At 48.1% G+C, this 20322-nt stretch overlaps 1 protein-coding gene across 1 annotated transcript in view; it reads left to right on the top strand.

Moving 5' to 3' along the window:
• The window catches only part of Ccdc6 (coiled-coil domain containing 6), a 98912-nt gene extending 78590 nt beyond the window's left edge, over positions 1–20322 (top strand). Inside the window, exons 5-9 of the mRNA XM_052744754.1 lie at positions 48–208; positions 4684–4840; positions 7984–8084; positions 15004–15128; positions 16126–20322. Of these exons, the coding sequence (XP_052600714.1) occupies positions 48–208; positions 4684–4840; positions 7984–8084; positions 15004–15128; positions 16126–16365 (784 nt within the window). The 3' untranslated portion in view covers positions 16366–20322. The remainder of the gene's footprint in view (positions 1–47; positions 209–4683; positions 4841–7983; positions 8085–15003; positions 15129–16125) is intronic.

Raw genomic sequence — 20322 nt, 5'->3', positions numbered from 1 at the left:
GTTGCTTTTTTTTCTTTCTTTTTTTTTTCCTTCTCTTTCCTGTGAAGAATTCTACAGGAGAAATTAGACCAGCCTGTATCTGCCCCGCCATCGCCTAGAGACATCTCCATGGAGATCGATTCTCCTGAGAACATGATGAGGCATATCAGGTTTTTAAAGAATGAAGTGGAGCGGCTGAAGAAGCAGCTTCGAGCAGCCCAGTTACAGCGTACGTGGCGCCCCGTCCCCTCGTTCCTCCTGCCTGTCAGATCAGTGCGTGTACCAAGCCCACATCAGTCCCTGCACTTACCGGTGAACTTGCGTAGCCGGCTTCACAGTGTGCGTTATTAGTGACACGTAGACATTGGTACACGAGTACCTGTCATTTCTGGGATGTGTTTTTTTAAAAGGAAGCTATCTATCGTAGGGGAGAGCCCGTAATTTAGAATACTTCCAGAAGATAATTCTGATAATCTCAAGAGGGAGACACTGAATTAGTGGGATCCCGGGTATCTTCTTCCTTCCTTCCTTCCTTGCTGAGATAAAATTCTTTGACTTAAGGGAGAGCGTGCTTATTTGGCACACAGATTACAGCTCATCATGACATGGGAAGTCATGGAGAAACCGGTCACGTCATACCCATGGTTGGAAACAGAGAACAGTTAATTAATGCATGCCTATGCTCAGCTACCTTCATTCATATATATATAGTATTTATTATGTTATTTATAATGTATAGTGTTTATATATTTATATAGTGTTTATAAATATTATTGCTTCTTTGATAATTTCATGTCATGTGCTTTGATTATTGTCACCATTCAAGCCTCCTCGTAACTCCTGCCACATTCACCCTCCATCACCACATTTCCGACTTTGTGTCTGCATTTTATTTAACTCCCTGAACACACTTGTGCTCTCTAGGTACTCAAGTGTGGGGTCATCCACTACAGCAGAATCAGCCTACCAACCAGGGCCTGACTCTGACCCTAGACCTCAAGAAAACGGTGCCACTCACCATGCATGTCCTCCCACATCCATTAATAGAATTAAAATAATCCTTCCCATACAATTTTCTGAGGCCCCTTTCCATATGGTTCTGTTAACCAAACTTGGCTGGGGGAGTGGGTCACAACCTGTAACCCCAAATCAGGTCTGGCTACCTGCCCTCAGTGAGACAATAAAAAGGTCAAATTCACAGTGGGAAGGAGGAGAGGAAGATTTGATCACTGGCCACCTTGGGGAAGGGGACCGAGGGGCTAATGCCACAGCTACACCCAAGGAGGTGCAGGCCTCCTGATGCACAGAGTTGGAACAGAGGATAAATAGAACGGGTCAGTAACACTTTGTCCTCTAAGCCTTACTGACACCAGCTGAGCTGATCCGTGCTGATGGCCTCTTTGGGCCAGCCTTTTCTGCCCTGGGAAAAATCACACTAGCACTCCCTGACGCCTTCAGCAAGATCTGCAGTCCTTTCCAAGACCCAGCAGTGCTGTGACTGCCAAGGGATGAAGTAAAGCACCCTTCCCTTGGACCAACAAGGATTTGCACATCTAAGCACTTCTGGTCAAGGTGTGGTCCCTCCCACCGTGGATGCGTCTTGGTCTGGGTTTCAGTCTCAACCTGTAGAGTGTGAAATCGCTTCCAGGGAGACAGGTTCCCCCCTCCAGCTATCTCTGTTGCGCCCTTCCCTTCTGCCAGTGTGAGATTCCTGGGGAAATTCCAATTTCTTTGGTGCGCACTGTTTCAATAGTCTGATGTCGAGAATAGAAGACAAAGGTGTTTTAGAATATTTGCATTTCTGCCTGTTAGAGTTCTAGACAGTATCAAGTTGACAATTAAAACTGTCAGGCCAGGTGACCTTTGTAATCATGTTTATCTGTACGATGTGCTAATGAACCTGCGCAGGAGCCCTCCCTGCACCTCTGGACTATGAAGGGGCGACTGTGGAGGGTGTTTGCCTTCCTTACTGCTGAATCTAATCTCAGCTGACATTTGCCCATGGTATTTGCAGAATAAATGCTTTTGAAATTTAGACTTAATGTTTGGAAAAGGCCAGGCAGGGTATGGAGTAGAAATCAAGGTACCGGGTTGCTGAACTTGTCTGGGTCTCTCTGCATTTTTAGGGGTCTGCCCTACTTCTGATGTTTGGTTGCAGACATTTCTTCCTTGAGGTAATGTAGTGGGGGGAAGGGCTTCCCTTTCCATGTTTCTGCCAGGTGAGCAGTTTACGCAGGCCACATACCTAGTGTTCACACAGACGTGTGCACGCGTACAGAATTGCTTCATACCCGGAGTTGTGCAGTGAGCATGACCTGCATCTTTCTCTTTGAAAACACTTTTTTGTTTTGTTTTTCAGGACAGGTTTTCTCTGTGTAGTCCTGACTGTCCCTGAACTCGCTGGGTAGACCAGGGCACCCAGCTAGCTCCCTTTTTCCTTCCTCATTCATGCTTGGCTGGTCACCTCCAAGGGAAGGGTGCTGTATTCTCATCCCTTAGCACTCACTGCACGGCTTGGTCTTTGAAGGGCCTGCAGATCTTGCTGAAGGCGTCAGGGAGTGCTAATGTGATTCCCCACCCCAACCCCTCCAGGACAGAAAAGGCTGGCCCAAAGAGGCCACCAGCACCGATCAGCTCAGCTGGTGTCAGTAAGGCTTAGAGGACAATGTGTTACTGACCCGTCCTATCCTCTGTCTCCAACTCTGTACATCAGGCGGCCTGCACCTCCTTGGGCGTAGCTGTGGCTTTAGCCCCTCAACCCACCCCTGACTCATAAACACTTGAATCTCTCAAGAGTTCTCAGTTTGGGTTGAGCCTTAGACTCTGCTGGGGCTCGGTCCCTGTGTGGTCCATAGGCTGGGAAGGGGACGGAAAACCGCCTGCTTGTGGGAGCATTGCTTTGAAACTGGTTTGGGTGGCATCAGATGCCACTCTCACCGGATGGCACCTGTGGTTCGATTTCAGGAGGTAGTAGACGATGAGGGCTGTGCAAACCGTGGACCCCCCAGGACTAGAGAGCTGTGTGAGAGAGGAGAGAGACATCGTACCAGCAGAGGGCACCCAAGGAATGCCTTGGTTCCAGCCTCCTGTGCCTGGGTCTTGACACTGGAGAACTTGCACTTGGGGCCTGCTAATGTATCTGAGTTGAATTGATGCATTGACAGGAAATCCTGAAGTCCTACCTGAGGTGACATTCTTACCTCTAAGTTAGTGGCCTAGGGTTCCTCTGCCGAGTCCCCATATGCTAACACATAGTTTTGTTCTATTGTATTTTTGATTGTTTGAGACAGGGTCTCACTATGTAGCCCAGGCTGACCTCGAACTCTCAACCCTCCTGCCTTAACCCACCCCACTCCCCGGGTGCTGGGAATATAGGCATGTATCCCGTGTCCAGCCTGAATAGCAATTTCCTTTGAAAAATCAATGTTTCCTCTTAGATCACTGTTCTGGGAACTCACTCTGTAGTCGCCATCTGAGTTTGAGCAAGCATTAGGTACGCCCAGGGCCACCTGGTGCTTCCTGTTGAGCTCAATGAGAAATCTGCACACAAGCATACTTGGGGAGACTTAATTTAAGCTGTTCATATTAAAAGTGAGCTTTGTAAGTATTTTCCCAGCATTGCTTCAATTAAAAAGACTTCGCATGTGGATTAGGCAGCAGGAGTTTCTGGCGGTATTCAAAACAGCTGAGAGATTTAGTGTTTAGTCGACATAATGGTGTCTGATAATCTGAGTATTTTAATTTCTGAAACAGGGAGAGACCAGGCTGGAGAGATGGCTCAGTGGTTAAGACTGCTTACTGCCCACCCAGAGGATCTTAGTTCAATTCCTAGCAACTGTAATTTCAGCGCTCGGGCATGGGATATCTTCTTGCTTACATGGGCATTGTATTCTAGTGCATGTACTAACCCACAGGCGCACATCTATGCATAAGAGTAAAACAATTTTTTTAATTAAGAAATAAAGTTTAAAATCTTTTGTGTATTCTGTAATGATACGTACTTGGAAATCATTGAATAATTGTCATCAGAAGTCATTATTGGGTGGGCAGGCTCAGTGAGTAAAGGCACTTGCCACCAAGCCAGAGGACCTGAGTTCGATCCTCAGAACCCACATGATTGAAGGCGTGAAGCAGTTCCCAATGATTTTCCACACACACCTGGATGAGGCTTACACACACTTGGTGGACAAGAGTTTTTTGCTCACTGTGCGAAGTTGTGTTTTACAAGAACGTTATCTGTCACCAAAAGTGTTCTGCTAGCACAGTGCTTCTGGGTGGTGCTCGCCCACCATGCACGGTGGATGTGCTAATGAGGATGACACCCGCACCCCCCAGGTGGCCTGGCTAGAGTGGACAGACAGCCTCTAGGGCAACCGGTGGGCCAGTCTGTCCCCCTAACTGGACTCCCTTCTCTCCAAGCTTCCACCATGGAGAAGGAAGTCTGGCAAGGTGGTGAATGAAACTCAGCCCAGTTCTGTCATGTCTTCACCTGGAGCTCCCGTCCTGTGTCCTGCGAGTGCGAGGGGATGGGGTGAAGCCGCCTAGCCTGTCCGCTCTGCCTGTTAGATCATTTGCTAACTGGAACTCACTTGTGACTCTCTTGTGAACCTGATGCCGAGGATAAACTTTAAACCCCGGACTCCTGTGAGGGGTGGGGTAATGATTGCCCACAACACGGTCTAATTGCGCGCTGTGGCTCTTCAGATTCGGAGAAGATGGCCCAGTACTTGGAGGAGGAGAGGCACATGAGGGAAGAGAACCTGAGGCTGCAGCGGAAGCTCCAGAGGGAGATGGAGAGGAGGGAAGCGCTCTGTCGCCAGCTCTCCGAGAGCGAGTCCAGCTTGGAAATGGATGACGAAAGGTTTGCACCCCTGCATGCTCCCCCCACCCATCCCCTGCACACGCACACACGCACATGCACACGCACATGCACACCCTTTATAACTCGAGTCCCAGAGGATCCGGTGCTCTCATCCATGGGCACCAGGGCTGTAGGTTGGGTGCTAGCATACTTGCAGGCTGAAACACCCATATCCATAAATTGATTTTAAAATGATATATTCTGGAAGAGGAGAGCGTAAATGTCATACGGGCTGTGGTGATGAATAACGCCCCCCTCCAAGGTAAAGCACGTGCTCAGAGTAGGGTATGTGCGGGATTGAATACTCTGCTTACCCTGGAGGAGAAGCTGCCCTTCTGGAGTGGCGTGCGAGGGAGAGAAATGGGAGGCCGAGCTGGCATTTGTTTTGGTTTTTAAATTTTCAACATTGGTATTTAAATGCAAGCAAAGATACTAGAGAAATACATTTGCTGCTGTTCCTATTTCTAGTAACAGGAATAAATAAGTTCATGTACTTAGATACAAATATCACAGGCACATTTAGCAGGATTTTCTCCAAATCTGCTTTAATTGAATTGCAAACATTTCAATGATTTTTACCCCCTTTAGAATATTTATATTACCTCATTTGTCAATACACTATGCCAAGCTCTTTTTTAAAATTCCTTGATAATTTCAAACATTTGTGTATTGAATTTGGGCCATTTTCATCCCCTCATGACTTGATCACTCTCTGTCACACCCCACCCCACCCAGCAGACCCCTCCTGCGTTTGATATCTTTGTTTTTAACCCACTGAGTTTAGCGTTTAGCTCGTACATGCATCCGTATCCTTTGGAAATAACTCTTAGGATCTTAATCAGAAAGGCATCGGGCCATAGTAATTGCAGAATAATCTGGGGGGTGGGGGTTGGGTGTGTTTTTTGTTTTTCTTTTTTGACAATGTTGGGTTTCATAGAGACGACCTCTCTCAAGTATGTTACGTGCGTTGACCATGTTCACTTCACACCCCCCAGCTTCTTTCTCCACTTTCTTCCATCTAATTGGTCATGTTTCCATCCCTCCGCCTCTCTTCTGATTTCATGCCATATGTGTACATATAAATGGTTTTGTGTGTCTGTAAGTAATCTAGAACCCTCAAATGAAAGAAGTGTTGTTCGAATCTTAGATGGTCTTTTTTTAAAAAAAAAAAAAAAAAAAAACAACCCAGAGCCAGATATCATCAGGGTGAAAGCTGAAAGATCAGAGAAGCAGAACAGCCAGCCACTAGTTCTTACCTCTACGAAATCCTCAGCCTAAAGAGAGTGAGATCCTGTCTCCTCACACCTTGTATACCTTTCTCTACCCTTCATATTACTTCCTGGGATTAAAAGCGTGTGTACTTCCCAAGCAAAGGCATGAGCTCTCAAGTGCTGGGATTAAAGGTGTGTGCCACCACTGCCTGGCTCTGTGTCTAGTCTAGTGGCTGGTTCTGTCCTCTGACCCTCAGGCAAGTTTATTAGGGTCCACAGTCTATCACCACAGAGAAGATGCGGTACTTGTCTCCGAGTCTGGACTGACTTTGGTTTCCAGCCGTCACTGTCATCCTGCCAATAGTGTCATTTCTGTCTTTACAACCGCATGAGTCCCGCTGCTTACACACACCACATTTCCCTTGAGGGTGGACCTTTGTGCAGAATCCACAACTCGGCTCTTAGGAGCAGAACCGTTAACAGCCTAGGTGTACAGACAGTCTCTGTAAATCTGTGACTTAAGTCAGTCCCATAGCTTGAGATGGACTCGTCTAAGCTCTTAGTGGCTTATGGTGGGACACCTTGCATAGTATTGATGCAGGGGGAGGGTCTTGGTCCTACCTCAACTGAATGTACCAGGCTTTGCTGACTCCCCATGGGAGGCCTTACCTTTTCTGAGGAGGGGCTGGGGGCGTGGAAGTCTGGTGGGGAGCAGGAAGAGGGATGAGAGGGGAATCTGTGGTTGGTATGTAAATCCAGGTGTTTTGTACTTCAACCCCAGTCTCCTCTGAGTCTTAAAGTACTTACTAAACTATCTAGTGCATGCCACCACAGGAGCATGGAAGCACAACCCAGAGTCACGCATGCTTGGCAAGTACTCTACCAGCTGAGCGACATCCCCAGCCCTGCTTTTATTTTTTGGCAAATTATTCCAGGTACAATGGTTAAGTTGCCTGGTTAAGTACCACTCTGCATCTTAGCACTGATAGTGATGTGGTGGATCTCGGGGAAAGAAAACTTGAGACACTTCTAACCACTTCAGACCATTGGGTAGTACTAACCACCTGCCTGCGTGTACGGCACAAGGAAGGTTCTACCTGGTGTTGCTGTGATGGGCTTTTTTAAAAGGGGAAGGAGACAGAGAGGCAGGCATCTTAATTGAGCTGTGTGACAATCGGGCTCCATTAACCTGCTGGGAAATGGCCATGTTAGCTCCTCATGTGAATGAACACCAGGGCTGATGGTGCTCTGGGAGGAAAGTACAGGCCTGTTGAGCTTTAAGGCCAGGGAGGGCGGTTTGTCAGGAAGTCTGTCGAGCAGAAATTCTCTCCCAGCAGCACTCTGCCCTTGGATCACAGAGTGAAAGCCGCCTGGTCCTGATAATCACACTTCAGCACTTTCAGGGCTGATGCGACTTCTAAAATCAGGTAGAGGCTTTGACTCAGCGCAGTGCGGCTGAGCGTGACCCGGCGAAGGTGCTTAGCATGGGTGTCTCCTGTTAAAATCTAACGTGTGACCGACCATCTGTTACACAGAGCTTGCCTTGTAAACACGTGGCCCTCAGCCCTGGGGGGAGGGGGGGCAGGGAGGGGTGGCCTAGGTGTCTTTAAACTCAATGGGATAACTTCAATATTGGTGAGCTTATTTGGTATTGAGTTTCAAATAGCAATTGAAGCATAGAGGTCTTTGCGCTTCTGGGGTCACCGAAGGGACTCCTTCGGCAGGTCCTCTCTGATGTGTGGCGTGGCTGTGACAGGCCTCTGGGGCAGTTTGACTCAGAAGTTGGCACTAGAAATGTCCCCAGGGTACAGCCTCCACCAACTCCCTGGATTTTGACCTCAAGTTGTGCCCTCACACCTTTGCTGCTGGGATGTCTTCTCGGGACCACTTGAACACAGGTGTTTGAACTCCCTCCCTCCTCTCTCCTTCTAGGTATTTTAATGAGATGTCTGCACAAGGATTAAGACCTCGCACTGTGTCCAGCCCAATCCCTTACACGCCTTCTCCCAGTTCAAGCAGGCCTATATCACCCGGTGAGTGTGTCCTCCACTACCACAGTGTGACTTTTCCGGTGTATTGGTGGGTAGGGGGGTGGGGGTGGGGATTGAACCCAGGGCCTCACACGGGTGTAGCCAAGTGCTCCCCACTGATTTTTCAGCTAGCTCTGTTGATATGTTTGATCAGCAGCCCTGGTTGTATGTCCTGTTTTTGTGTTTTTCAAAAATAAGTCACCATCAGTCATGAGTGTTGGCTTGAAGATCTTAAATACAAGGACTACGTGGGGGTTTTTTTTGTTATTATTATTTTATTATTTAGTATTTTTCTTTATTTTTTAACTTTTGAGGACTTTATACCATCTATCTGCCTCCTCTTCCTCAATGTTCACTGAGCCTTAGGTATAGATTATTTCTTAACCTTAAATTTGACCTGAAACCCCCTTTCTAGAGGAGGACTGTGTGTGTGATTAGTCCCTGGATGGGCAGGGTCCCGGGTAGATTTCCAGCATGCCTTACCGTGCGTCTTCTGTGGGTCCCCTCACTGCATTCCTACTCTATTCATCTCCCTTTTGCTTCCAGTGATACTGTAGCACCCTTCTTCCCTTGTTAAAATAGAAGAAGCGGCCATTCATGGGTAACCAGCTCTCCGTCATTAGGCCGGGAAGAGGCCAGGGTGGGCTTCCTTGTCCAAAACCAGGGTTCCTCCTCACCTGAGCTGCCTCCTGATACTGGCAGTGATTCGGGAGCCAGGCCTGGAAGGCCAGGAAGAAGCAAGGCAGCTGCTTCCTCTTCTGCTTTGTGTTACCCAAGGGCTTTCCTTTCCCAGCATGCTTGGCTTCATCTGAACCCCCCCCCCCCCACACACACACACACAATACTCCTCAGTGTCCCAGGTCCAGCACCAGCAGCATTGCGTGGGACTCCAGTGTTGGTGGGCCAGTACGGGATCCACCCTCAAGGATGAGGCGGAAGTGAGGCCGAGGGTGGGTGGCGGGAGTAGCGGGGAGAAGGCAGAAGCTGGCAGACCTTGTGGAGCCCTCTGTTCATGTGCTAGCTGGTGAACACGCTACAGATAGAGCTGAGGGACAAGTCTGTGGGGGTGGCGCCAGGTGGGAGGATTGTCACCCTAGGCGGGGTGGCCTTGCAGAGGCTTTGTTAGGACTGTGGTTTGTCTCGTCTGAGGTCATGGTGAAAACAAGGATGTCCCTTAAGGTTGACGAAGGGGACGTGATGCTCCACAGCCACGGCACATAGGACAGTGTGGTAGGGGTGTCTTGGCTCTGTCAGTGTGGGGTCTGGCCAGCCCTCCAGTGACTTTGAATGATAGATTAATATTATTATTATTATTATTATTATTATTATTATTATTCTTTCGCTGTGTCTGTGAACCACGTGCGTGCAACGCCCTCGGAGGTCAGAAGGGAACATTGGGTCCCTGAGACTAGAGTTACAGACGGTTGTGAGCCACCATCCTGGGGGTCCTGGGGGTTTGCATCGGGTCCTCTGGAAGAGCAGCCAGTGCTCTAACCACCGAGCCATCTCTCCAGCTCCCTACTCCCTTTCCCTCTTCAAAGGAGACACTCTGAGAACAGTAAAGAGTCTCCCACACGGTGGCAACTCTTCTCTTGTAGATGTGAGCGCTCTGAGGCAAAGGAGACCAAGGATGACCAGGGATTCCTCTCATTGTGCCTTGTCCTTACCAAATAGATGTCCCCAAATCTGGATCCGTTCCTCTAGTCTCCAGCGGCCGTCAGTCTGTCCCCAGAAGCGGCTCTTAACTGCCTCTTCATTTTCCCCCAAATAGCTCTAGGCTGTCATCCCCGTGGTGAAGGTCTCTCTTTACCTTCTGGTTTATTGGCGGAAAAGGAAATCAAAGTCAGGAGTAGGAGGGGCGGGTCGCTTTGTAGCAGGCAGGAATGCCAGCTCATGTTGAATGTAATTTAATACCTTGTTTGATCTGCTTAAAGCTGACAACATTCTTAGAGGCACGTCTGTAGTAGGAAGAATTCCTGTGTCCCGGCCTGCTGGCACTCGGGACAAATCTCTCCCACTTCCGTCCCCCAAGTAAACACACGGAGGCTTATATTAATTAAAACTGCTCGGCCATTAGCTCAGGCTTACTACTGACTAGCTCTTACACTTAAACTCAGCCCATTTCTGTTCATCTGTATGTCGCCATGTGTTCCGTGGCTTTACCTGTGTGTTACTACATGCTGCTCCCTGGACTGCGGGCTGGCATCTCCTGACTCAGCCTTCCTCTTCCCAGAATTCTCCTGGTCTGCTTATCCTGCCTATACTTCCTGCCTGGCTACTGGCCAATCAGCGTTTTGTTAAACCAGTGTACAAGAACATTATCCCACAGCCCATGTCATTTCCAAATGATCAGAAAAAATACTGCAGTCATGTTGGGGGTGGGGGTGAACCAACAAATGTGAGAGTTTGGTTTAGAATAGTATTTCTATTGTTGAAATGATTTGCAAAGCAATCCTACTGCATTTGTATAATGGTACTAAGATCTTCTCAATACATGTTTGGATGTGTCTAAATTGGGAGTGGACAGTAACTAGGTCTAAAAGCAGCTTTGTGTCCCCAATAACAATGAGTGCACCCAGAAGACAGATTTGGTTTCTGTCTCTGTTCTCAGTTAAAAGGATCTTGGGCCACTTGGAAAGATGGGTGTGTGTAGATCTAAGACACCTTTGCAAAGTAAAGAGTTTCTCGGAAACACTGGTAAGGATGTGACAGAAAATCAGGAGCCCCCAGATACCAAAGCTAGAGCAGTGTGACCAGTAAGGACCTATGTAGGGATGTGACTGAGAGTCAGGAGCCCTTGGGAACCAAAGCTAGGACAGTGTGACCAATGAAAGCCATCTAATTATCTACACTGTGGTAATGATTCTGTCAGCAATGGACGTCAGAGACCACGGTACTTCCTAGTGGTGTTGTTTCCTAGCAGTTTGGGGACACTCTGATTGTTCTCCTTGAAATTGATGACAGACACATTTCCTAAAATGTGTCCCTTGTCCTTAAGATGCACTGAGTGTACTCTGCTCAGCAGCCAGCGTCTGCAGATTGCCAGCTTCAACAAAGGTTGGTTATTGCTGTTATTTATTTTCTAATATATTCCTGGGCCAGAGGGTGAGACGCATGGTTACTCAGATCTGAGGAGGAGTAAGAATTAATTAGTAAGATCCCCTGACTTAATCTTATATAATCAGCAGGGCCTGGGGAAGAGGGTAGAAAAAATTCACTAGTCACTCATTTAGCTTGCAGTAATCTGAGGGTGTTAGAGCTAATGGTAGGATTTATAGCATGATGAGGTTAAATAATATGTCCTTGTGGCTCAGTACCAGGTAACAGAGGCGGTCATCCCCGGCTGCCCTGGGCACCACTCCCTTGATTGATTTGGTTTAAGGTCAGAATTGGAGTTAGGGTCTGTCAGAAGGTTTGATGTTCACAGTTGAGAATTGCTGGCCTAGGGCATCAGGGTGGGGACAGGGGAGAGAATGAAGATATTTAGGTAGGGAATAGAGAGTCTTGGAAGATTCTTAGTTAGTGGTTTAACGTAGTTCAAATTATTCTTCAAAAAAATGAACCTAGTAAATAGGCTGGAATTTTTTGTTTCATGAAAGGAATCTATTTTTTATTTTATTTTATGTTTTTATGTCTATGACTTCTTAGCCTGCATGTATGTATGTGTGTCATATGCATACCTGATTCCTTTGGGGAAGAGGGATTTGGGGGCCCTGGAACTGGATGGTTATGAGCCACCATGTGGGTGCTGGGAATCAAACCCAGGCCCTCTGCAAGAGCAACCAGTGTTCTTAACCACTGAGTGCACTTAAGAGATTCCCTGAACGCTCTTTAAAATTAAGGAGTCACTTCCTTTTAAATACATCTTGGATTCTCTTGCCGGGTCGGCGGGGGGGGGGGGGGGGGGGGGGGGGGTGTTTATTCATTTGTTTTTTGTTTTTTGTTTTTCTTGGTGTGGTGGGAATTGAACCCAGACCTTGTGCCTGTAGACAGCTATTTTAGCATTGAGTGGGACACCCCCGCCTCCACCCCCAGCCTCACCATTACCTTCCTAAGAAGCAGAATTAGGGTTCTTTTCCCGGGCTGTCACTTGAAGACGACCTCTTGAATCTCAGCGCATCAGTCAACAGCTTGTGAAACGATCGCTTTGGTCTTTAGACTGGTGCTTCATCTCAGAACGCCACTTTGTAAATGTGAGTCAAGAATCAGTTGGCAGTGGAGAAATCTATCAGACAAAAAGCACCACTGACATCGTCAAGTCAGGAAATAAGTTCTTGGCATTTGATATGGAGGGCACAGAAAAGTCCTGTAAGATACTTGGAGTATCTTTGTGGAAGTAAACAGACCTGCAGCTTGTCCCCCATGTCATTCAGGGCAGCAATCAGTAGTTAATACAGCTTGGCCCCTAGCCACCTGCAGGTCCTTCAAAGAAGATGGTGACACCAGTCCTTGTCCAAACCCTTCTCTGCTAGAGTTTTTACTTTATCCATTTGTATGGCTCTGTATTAGTTACACGATGACCGAACATTTTTTGACAGGAAGCAACCCAAGGGGCAAAGGGTGGCTTACAGCCTGTCCTGCCAGAGAAGAACATGGGGGCGGGAGCATGAGGCAGCTGGTCACTTTGTGTCCACAGGCAGAGAACAGACCCGGAAATGACGCTGAACTCTATAAAACCTTCAGGTTCTCTCTACTGGACTCCTCCTTCTGAGGCCCTACCTTTTAAGGGTTCCACAGCCTTCCCAAACAGCGCCATCTGCTGGGGACTAAGTGTTCCCACACACAGGCGCCTGTGGTGGTGGGGGTGGGGCAGACGTTACACACTGAAGCCACAGCAAGGTCCTACCCCGTGCAGTTTTTCCATTTAGATGCCGGGAGTGAAAGGTAAAGTGCTGGATTGATGCAGCGTTGCCCAGACCAGTATAGCCTTCAGTACCAGCTCTCTAGAGCTTCTTAGAGCGTCCACAGTTAAGTCACTCTGAATATTTCAAATAGGGCTGATTGGACTGTATCTCAGGCCTATCTAATGAGAGAGAATGAGAGTGTAAAGGGGTCTGCATGTGTGGGTGGGTACACGTACTTGAAGGCCAGAGGACAGCCTCAGGCATCATTCCTTAGGGAGGGACCTGTCCGTCTTGTGTCTTGAAATAGTGTCTCTCGTTGACCTGAGACTCACCAATTCAGCTAGGCTGACTGACCGGCAAGCCCCAGGGGTCCTCCTGGCGTGTCACATGGGCGATGGGGATAGTGCTCGGGCCAGGTCCTCATGCATGTGCAGCAAGAACGTCACCACCTGAGCCGTCTCCTCAGCCCTGATGTGTGCTGTTTTTCTTGGCATCTTTCAGGGAACATTGGCATGTGTGGGGCTTTTGTATCCTGGACCAAACACTTGCAGGTGGCAGAGTTTGTGTGCATGCAAACACACACACACACACACACACGTGTCCACACATGCACACACAGTTGTCCTGATGTGTCTCATCTCTCTCTTCCTTTTCTTACATCTGATTCTCACCCCTTTCTCACTTTCCCCTGGATTCTTCTATACTCTTCTGTAAAGGGCTAAACTGGCAGGGCTTGACTTTTTTTTCTTAACCTGTGGCAAGCCCTTAGCCTGAGGTCTGCCCTCTCTTTGAGTGTCTCATACCGTGGTTACCTGTGGGCACAGTCGGTGCTCCCCAGCCGCCCTTTCCATCTCACCGTGCTGGAGCCTCAGGCCCGCAGAGCAGCAGACCTCGCCTTTCTCCCCTTCCTCCTGGTCCCCGGCAGCCGCCATTCTCCTGAGTCTGTGCTGTGCCTCTCCAGATTCCACATGGGCGTGGAGCCGTGCCGTATGCCGTGTCCCTCTGTGACTGTTGGACATGGTGTGGTGCTCTCTGGGCACACGCGTGAGGCAGGATTTCCCACCGTGTGACAGAACAGTACTCACCATCTGGATCACTCTTTCCTCCTTCGTCCGCGCAGCCGCTGATGAGCAGTGAGTCTGTTTTCACGCTGCAGGTTTTACCCACTGGTGAACACAGACGTGCTCTGCAACTCCATAATCCACTTGATGCCTGTGGATGGTGTGACATAAAAGGTGTTTTTTTGTGTGTGTGTAGCAGGCTTTCTCTTGGGCCACCAACCAGCTCCCATATCATGACACAGAGACTTCTTAAGAGTTACAAGGGCTTGGCCATGTCTTGTTTGTCCCACCAGCTCTTATAACGTCACCTGTGTCTCCTCATCTTTGTTTTGCTCGGGCCTTTTCCCCGCTCTCTTCCTTCTGTATATCTTACTCTCACAGCATCTCGTGCCTGGCTTCTGGCCCTGGGCGTCTCCTTCTCGTTCTCTTCTCTCTCAGTCTTAGATTTCTCCTCCTCCTCCTCCTCCTCCTCCTCCTCCTCCTCCTCCTCCTTCTCCTCCTCTCTGTCCACCTCTCTCTCTCTCCTGCCTAACCGTCGGCCGTTCAGCTTTTCACTAGACCAGTCGGGTGCCTTAGGCAGGCACGGTGAAACAGCCACACGTCTTTACGTCGTTGAACAAATGGAGCAGAAACAAATGTTTGCCTAGTTAAAGTGCTATTCCACAGGATTTATTTGTTTGTTTTTGCCTGTGAGTGTGACGTTTTCCCAACACCGTTGAAGAGATCGTTCTTGTCCATCCCTTCTTCATCTCTTGTCAGCCGTGTGAAGGGTCATTTGATGGCATATGATGACCACGTTCATGTCTGGACTTAACTGTTCGGCTCCAGTTCTTCATGTTGGTTTTCTGGTTTTGTTTTTGTTTTTATGCCCCCTGTTACCCAGCATGCCGCTGAGTGGCCCCACACCTCTGCTTGTCTGTCTGTCTGTCTTTCTTTTACATTTTCCTAGACGGCTGCCGATTATTCTAGACAACCAGGCTACAGACAATGTTGAACCTTGTTGCTCTTGTGTTTCAGGTCTTTCATATGCAAGTCACACGGTCGGGTTCACCCCGCCAACCTCCCTGACTCGGGCTGGAATGTCTTACTACAACTCTCCAGGCCTCCACGTCCAGCACATGGGGGCCTCTCACGGCATCACAGTAAGTGTCCTTGTTGGGAGCAGGCAGCTCCCCACTCCCCACGGCATGGTCCTAGCTGGTCTCTGGATGGAGCTGAGGATTACTACTATTCTCCATTTACCGCCTTGTGTCTTGGACCCCCTTCTCCCTCTAGCTACAGAGTGTTCCCGAGAATTTGACACAGAGTTCTGGTGTTGAAACACGTATCCCCAGAGGGTGAGACTCGTCTTCATTGGTGGAGCGTGCCCGCTATGAAATGTCATTTGAAGTCTGGACAGTGTCTTCCCTGAACTGTTGCCAGCTGCTTGCCGTCAGGCATCATGGGTGTTTCCGTAATATTGGAAAACACCTCTTCTCAACACCTTGGCAGTTCACTGACCCTTGCTGGCCTTCCTAAAAGTTGCCCTGGCTTCTAGTTTGAATTTTCTCTCCTGCATCCAGGAGAGTCAGGTTCATCCGGCTCTCGAGCTCCCTCAGCAGAGTTGCCCCGCACCCTTGACTGTGTGCTTGGCTGAGAGAGAACAGGAAGAAATGCCCACGTAGGATTGAGGGGAGCAAATAGTTCCAGGAGCCTTCCTCTGTGAAATGACTCAGGGTGCCCAGGCAGGTCTTTTGAAGCTTGAAGGACATTGTGTAAAGGTTGCAAATGATGCCTCAGAGTATGAGAAAAAGCTGAATGATGAAGAGAAATAAGGACACACGAGTGACAGGTTTAAGGGGAGAATATGGCATCTTCATTATTATTACTACTTTTCTTTCATTAAAGGGCCCAAGTTGAGTGTTTGGCTATGAAAGATGCACTATCACTTTGTATGTCCTTCTTCACAGGCATAGGTATGAACACTACTTTGTGTATGTTGTCCCAGTTAGTTCAGGAACCACTAATGATAAAGAAGGAACCCATGGCTTTCTTGCCCTTGTTGGTCTTAGGTTCGGTTCTCCTCAGCCCTGATTCGGGCTTTTGTTGGAATTGAATCGATGTCCCAAACTGACCCTCTGTCCCTGTCCTCCCTCCCAGAGGCCGTCCCCACGGAGAAGCAGCAGTCCCGATAAGTTCAAACGGCCCACGCCGCCTCCATCTCCCAACACACAGAGCCCAGTCCAGCCGCCGCCGCCGCCGCCTCCGCCCCCCATGCAGCCCTCGGTCCCCTCAGCAGCCACCTCTTCGCAGCCCGCCCCATCATCGCAGCAGCAGCAGCAGCAACAGCAGCAGCAGCAGCAGCAGCAGCATTCGGTGCACCCTCCCTCCCAGCCTTAATGCATGAGCTTAGTCAGAATTTCAAGTCGGGACCGGTCTGATGGAGCCGCCTTCTCAACGCCAAAGGCTTCTTCCCTGGCATATTTGGATCTGATGTGTTTGCACTGAGGTTGTCTAGCTTCCCTCCTCATAGTGTTGTGAATGTCTGTCGGAAACGCAGCCGGTGTTGTGGGTCTGCAACACTAACCAGACGACTTTTTTTTTCCATCGGTGTTTTACTTGAATCTCCATGTCCGTCATTCCCTGGCTGGAACATTGCTATCTGGTATTTGGTAATAAGAAGCAGTGTGCAAGCCCCGCCCCCTCCCCCAGCCCCAGGGCTTCTTTTCTTGGCTTTTAGGTTTGCAAAATAGGAAGGGAAATCTTTTTTTTTATAATTTTTTTCCTCTGTGAATTTGCAGGAAATGACCGAGCTGTTAGAAACCCTCCCTCTCCAGTTCACAGTGGAGTTTACCGAGCATACCAAGAATCGAGCACTACAGTTCAGACCTTTGCAAACCTAACTCTCAGTATAGGATTGGAAGTTAGATGAATCGGTGCCCACAACATGTCTAGTCTAGAGCTATCTACAGACACACTTTTTACAGATTGTTTTTGATGTAAATGAACTGCCGTGTCTCTTGTAAACAGCCTACACAAACAAATCACATAGCTGTATCTTCTCCACGTGTGCGTGGGAGGGGAGTTATTGCCTATTGAGATGTGATTTCTTTCCTTTCTCCTTAGAGTTAATCCACCTAAGCCAGTCCCTTCTGCCCTGTGGATAGATGCCTTCCCACCAGTGATCTTGACGACTGACTTGAATGTGGTCTTGGGTCTCTCTTGCAGGAGCCATGAGATTGTAACAGAGCCGAAGTGGTTAACCCCTTCCATTCTTTTGTGTTGTCCTGAGACAGAGGGTGAACAAGTATTTCCCAGGTGCAAACTGCTCTTAGGAAATAACTACTGTTGGAAGTGTAGGTGGTACCTTAGCACCTGGCAGGAAGGAAGTGTAGCCAGCAAATGGGCTCATCGGCCTTGGCGGCTGCTCGCTTCGCCCATCATACATAAGGCAGGAGAGTTACCAGGAAGGTTCTCCACATGATTGCCGTTCATTCAGCACAAATAAATCCTTAGGTTTCACTCGGGGTGGGACCCCGAGTGGCTCTCTTCCCGCCTTCATTTCTGTTTGTCAGCGGTTGCTTTGTGCTTTTGTAGTCACGTGCTTTTCCCTGCCTGTGTTCGCATATTTATATATGCCGTGGATGAAAATAACTTACTAGAGAATGTATATTTTATGATGAGAAACGTGAATCTGTTGGATATAATCAGAGGACTGAAAAATTAATTTATCGGTAATTTTTAAGAGTTCATGTTTGTGACAACCACCTCTAATAGCAACTCCTGGAACACACTCCCGAGAACAAGGAACATACCCTGGTGACATTGTAGATATTTAATATTGTACAGTCTAGAAACCTCCATTTTTGCCTTCGAATGCATATTTAAGAGTTAACAGAATGAAAAAGTGTTATTGGATAATAGTGTTTGACAGCATTTTAAGAACTTGAGAATAAGAACAACGTAGGACCATTGACCTCTCCTCTTCCGCCCCTAAACTGAGAACGTTATCCTCCCGACGACCAGGAAGAAACTGTCGGTCTATAAAAGTTTTATTTTTAAGGTGTGTGTGATGCACAGGCCGTAGTGCCGTTATCGGACACGGGGTGGAGTCTGGCATTTCCTGTCAAGTCATTAGGTTTTCAATGCCAGGCTAAACCCGGGCATTTCTCCCAACAGCTCACTGACCCTCTAGGTACATGACCATTCCAAGGAAATTCTGAGGCTAGGGCAGAAGAATTCTCTCTTCACGGTACAGTCTTGATTTTTTTTTTTCCCCCTTGTGAGAGAAATATGTGTTTACAAGACTCTTTTCTGGACTTGTAGATTTCAGTACTGTTGACTAGCGGCTTCTGCCCCAGCACACAAGTCCGTTCTGTAAAGTTCTCTCCTTCACTGCCCATCAGTTGAGTTACCTCCCAGAAGCACAAGCGTGAAGGTGTTGCTGTGCGCCGCCGCCGCCGCCGCCGCCGAGCAGAGCCTCTTAGAGATAGGTTCTTGACAGTCAGACTTGCCCCAGGAAATGCCCTGCAGCTTCCTCTCGGACCCACCACTTCACCTCCAGATAAACCCATATCCTCTAACAGCACTTTCTAGCATAACCCAGTTGCTTCTCCCTGCAGGCGGTAAGACCAAGAGAACAAACACTACAATCTGAATTTAGGATCTTTTGTGTCACTTTTGAAGCAAGTAGTGATAGGTAAGAGAAATCAGCTGCTGAGCCCCCAGAGACAGGAGTCTCCTTATGGTGGGAAACGGACTTAGGACATGGCTCCTTCGGGTTCAGTTCCCCACTCTCACAGGCTAACCCTGGGTGAACATCGGTAGCCATCCTCAGCAGGTGAGATCAACAGGACCTTCTGTGGCTTCATTTCCTGTCTTGTTGACAGAGACCCTCGGGTACCACTGTGCTGCTAATAGGTTGAGGGTCTGTTTCCAGATGACCTCGCCTTTGTACAGAACCCAGTCCACGCACCCAGCACCCAGCACCCAGCGCCTCTGGGCTCTGAAGTGCTTTCTCTCGTCAAGCATGCTGGCGTTCTAGACAGAATTCTAGACCTTTGGCAGATGTGGAAATGTTTAAGATCTTGTTTCGTCATCTTTGATCGGAAGGAGTTGTCAGTTCTGAGCTCCTGAGACACAGGACAAGTGACCATGGAATGAATGTGTGACCGGAATGTGGCTTTGACACCTTACGCTGCCTGTGCCTTTTGTCATTGGCTTCTGATTCGATCAGATCAATGGAGCATGTGAATTTTTGTTGATCCTTCCTTGGTAGGAAAACGGTGCGTATACCCCATGGTTAGGTAGACACGAACTTGCCCAGCACAACGCTCTGCTCTTAAAGATAGCCCACTAAGATGGGAAAAAGCATGGCGGTGCGTGCTTCAGAATGTTGATTTTTTTTTTTTTTTTTTTTTTTTTTAGAAGTGCAAGAGGAAGTTTTCTGTGTAACTCAATCTTCTGTCTAGTACGTCTAATAGGGTATCCAGTGCTGAGAGCTTGTAGTGATGACTACCAAAGATATGCATAGTAAAACTTGTATTTCCAAATTATTAAAGAGCCAGCCATTGATGCTGCTCCATGGCTTCCTTCTCAGGAGCCCTTGTGAGAGACTAAAAGATTCTTAGGGTTTTTTTTTTTAAGTTTTAGTTCCTCTCTTTCTTTTTTCTTTTTTAATTTTTGATAAAGTGTGTTAGCCTACCATTTTGGGGAGCATTTCCCAGAATGCTCAGCAGTTGTGATTACTGGCCACACCCAGGTCGCCTCTCCTTGAGTGATCAATGGGATCCTCTGTGCGTGCTAGCATGGGTGCTGTGTGTGTGCACGTGTGCGTGTGTGCATTCATGCCTTAACTTGGGTTACTGCTCAGCTTCGCTGTTGGACTCTGTCCTCACCATCATCAGATTGTATTGTGCATCTTGACCTGAACTTCATCCTGGCAAAACAAACAAACAAACAAAAAAGGTTGCAGGCACCACAGGTTGGAATGCATTCCTTCGGAAGACTGTCCAGTCAGATGCACCCTGAGTTGTCTCCATGGACTTGATTTGGGACTTCATTTGGAAAGAAAGCAGACTGTCCAATGGGAAGATGTCGACAAGGAAGAGAGGAGAGCCAAATGCTAGCATGCCCTCTGCCTCTGCGTACCGTGTGCTCTGTGTGTTGTTCTGATAGCCTGTCTGCAGCTTCACTAGCTTGGAGTTCAGGTAATGGTGGCAATCCTGACATTCTCTGTTGGAGTTTAGAGAGATGTAAGACGTCTAGTTCATGTCTTATTTACTTTTATGTTGATCAGTCTTTAATACATGTGCTGAATCAGAAAAAACCTAAATAAAGATAATTTTTTAAAATGTA

This window comes from Peromyscus californicus, unplaced genomic scaffold (assembly GCF_007827085.1).
Source record: "Peromyscus californicus insignis strain IS unplaced genomic scaffold, ASM782708v3 Scaffold_19__1_contigs__length_69161282, whole genome shotgun sequence".
NCBI classification, from domain to species: domain Eukaryota; kingdom Metazoa; phylum Chordata; class Mammalia; order Rodentia; family Cricetidae; genus Peromyscus; species Peromyscus californicus.
The sequence above is the reverse complement of the archived record's forward strand: the minus strand, read 5'-3'. Positions and strand labels throughout refer to the sequence as shown.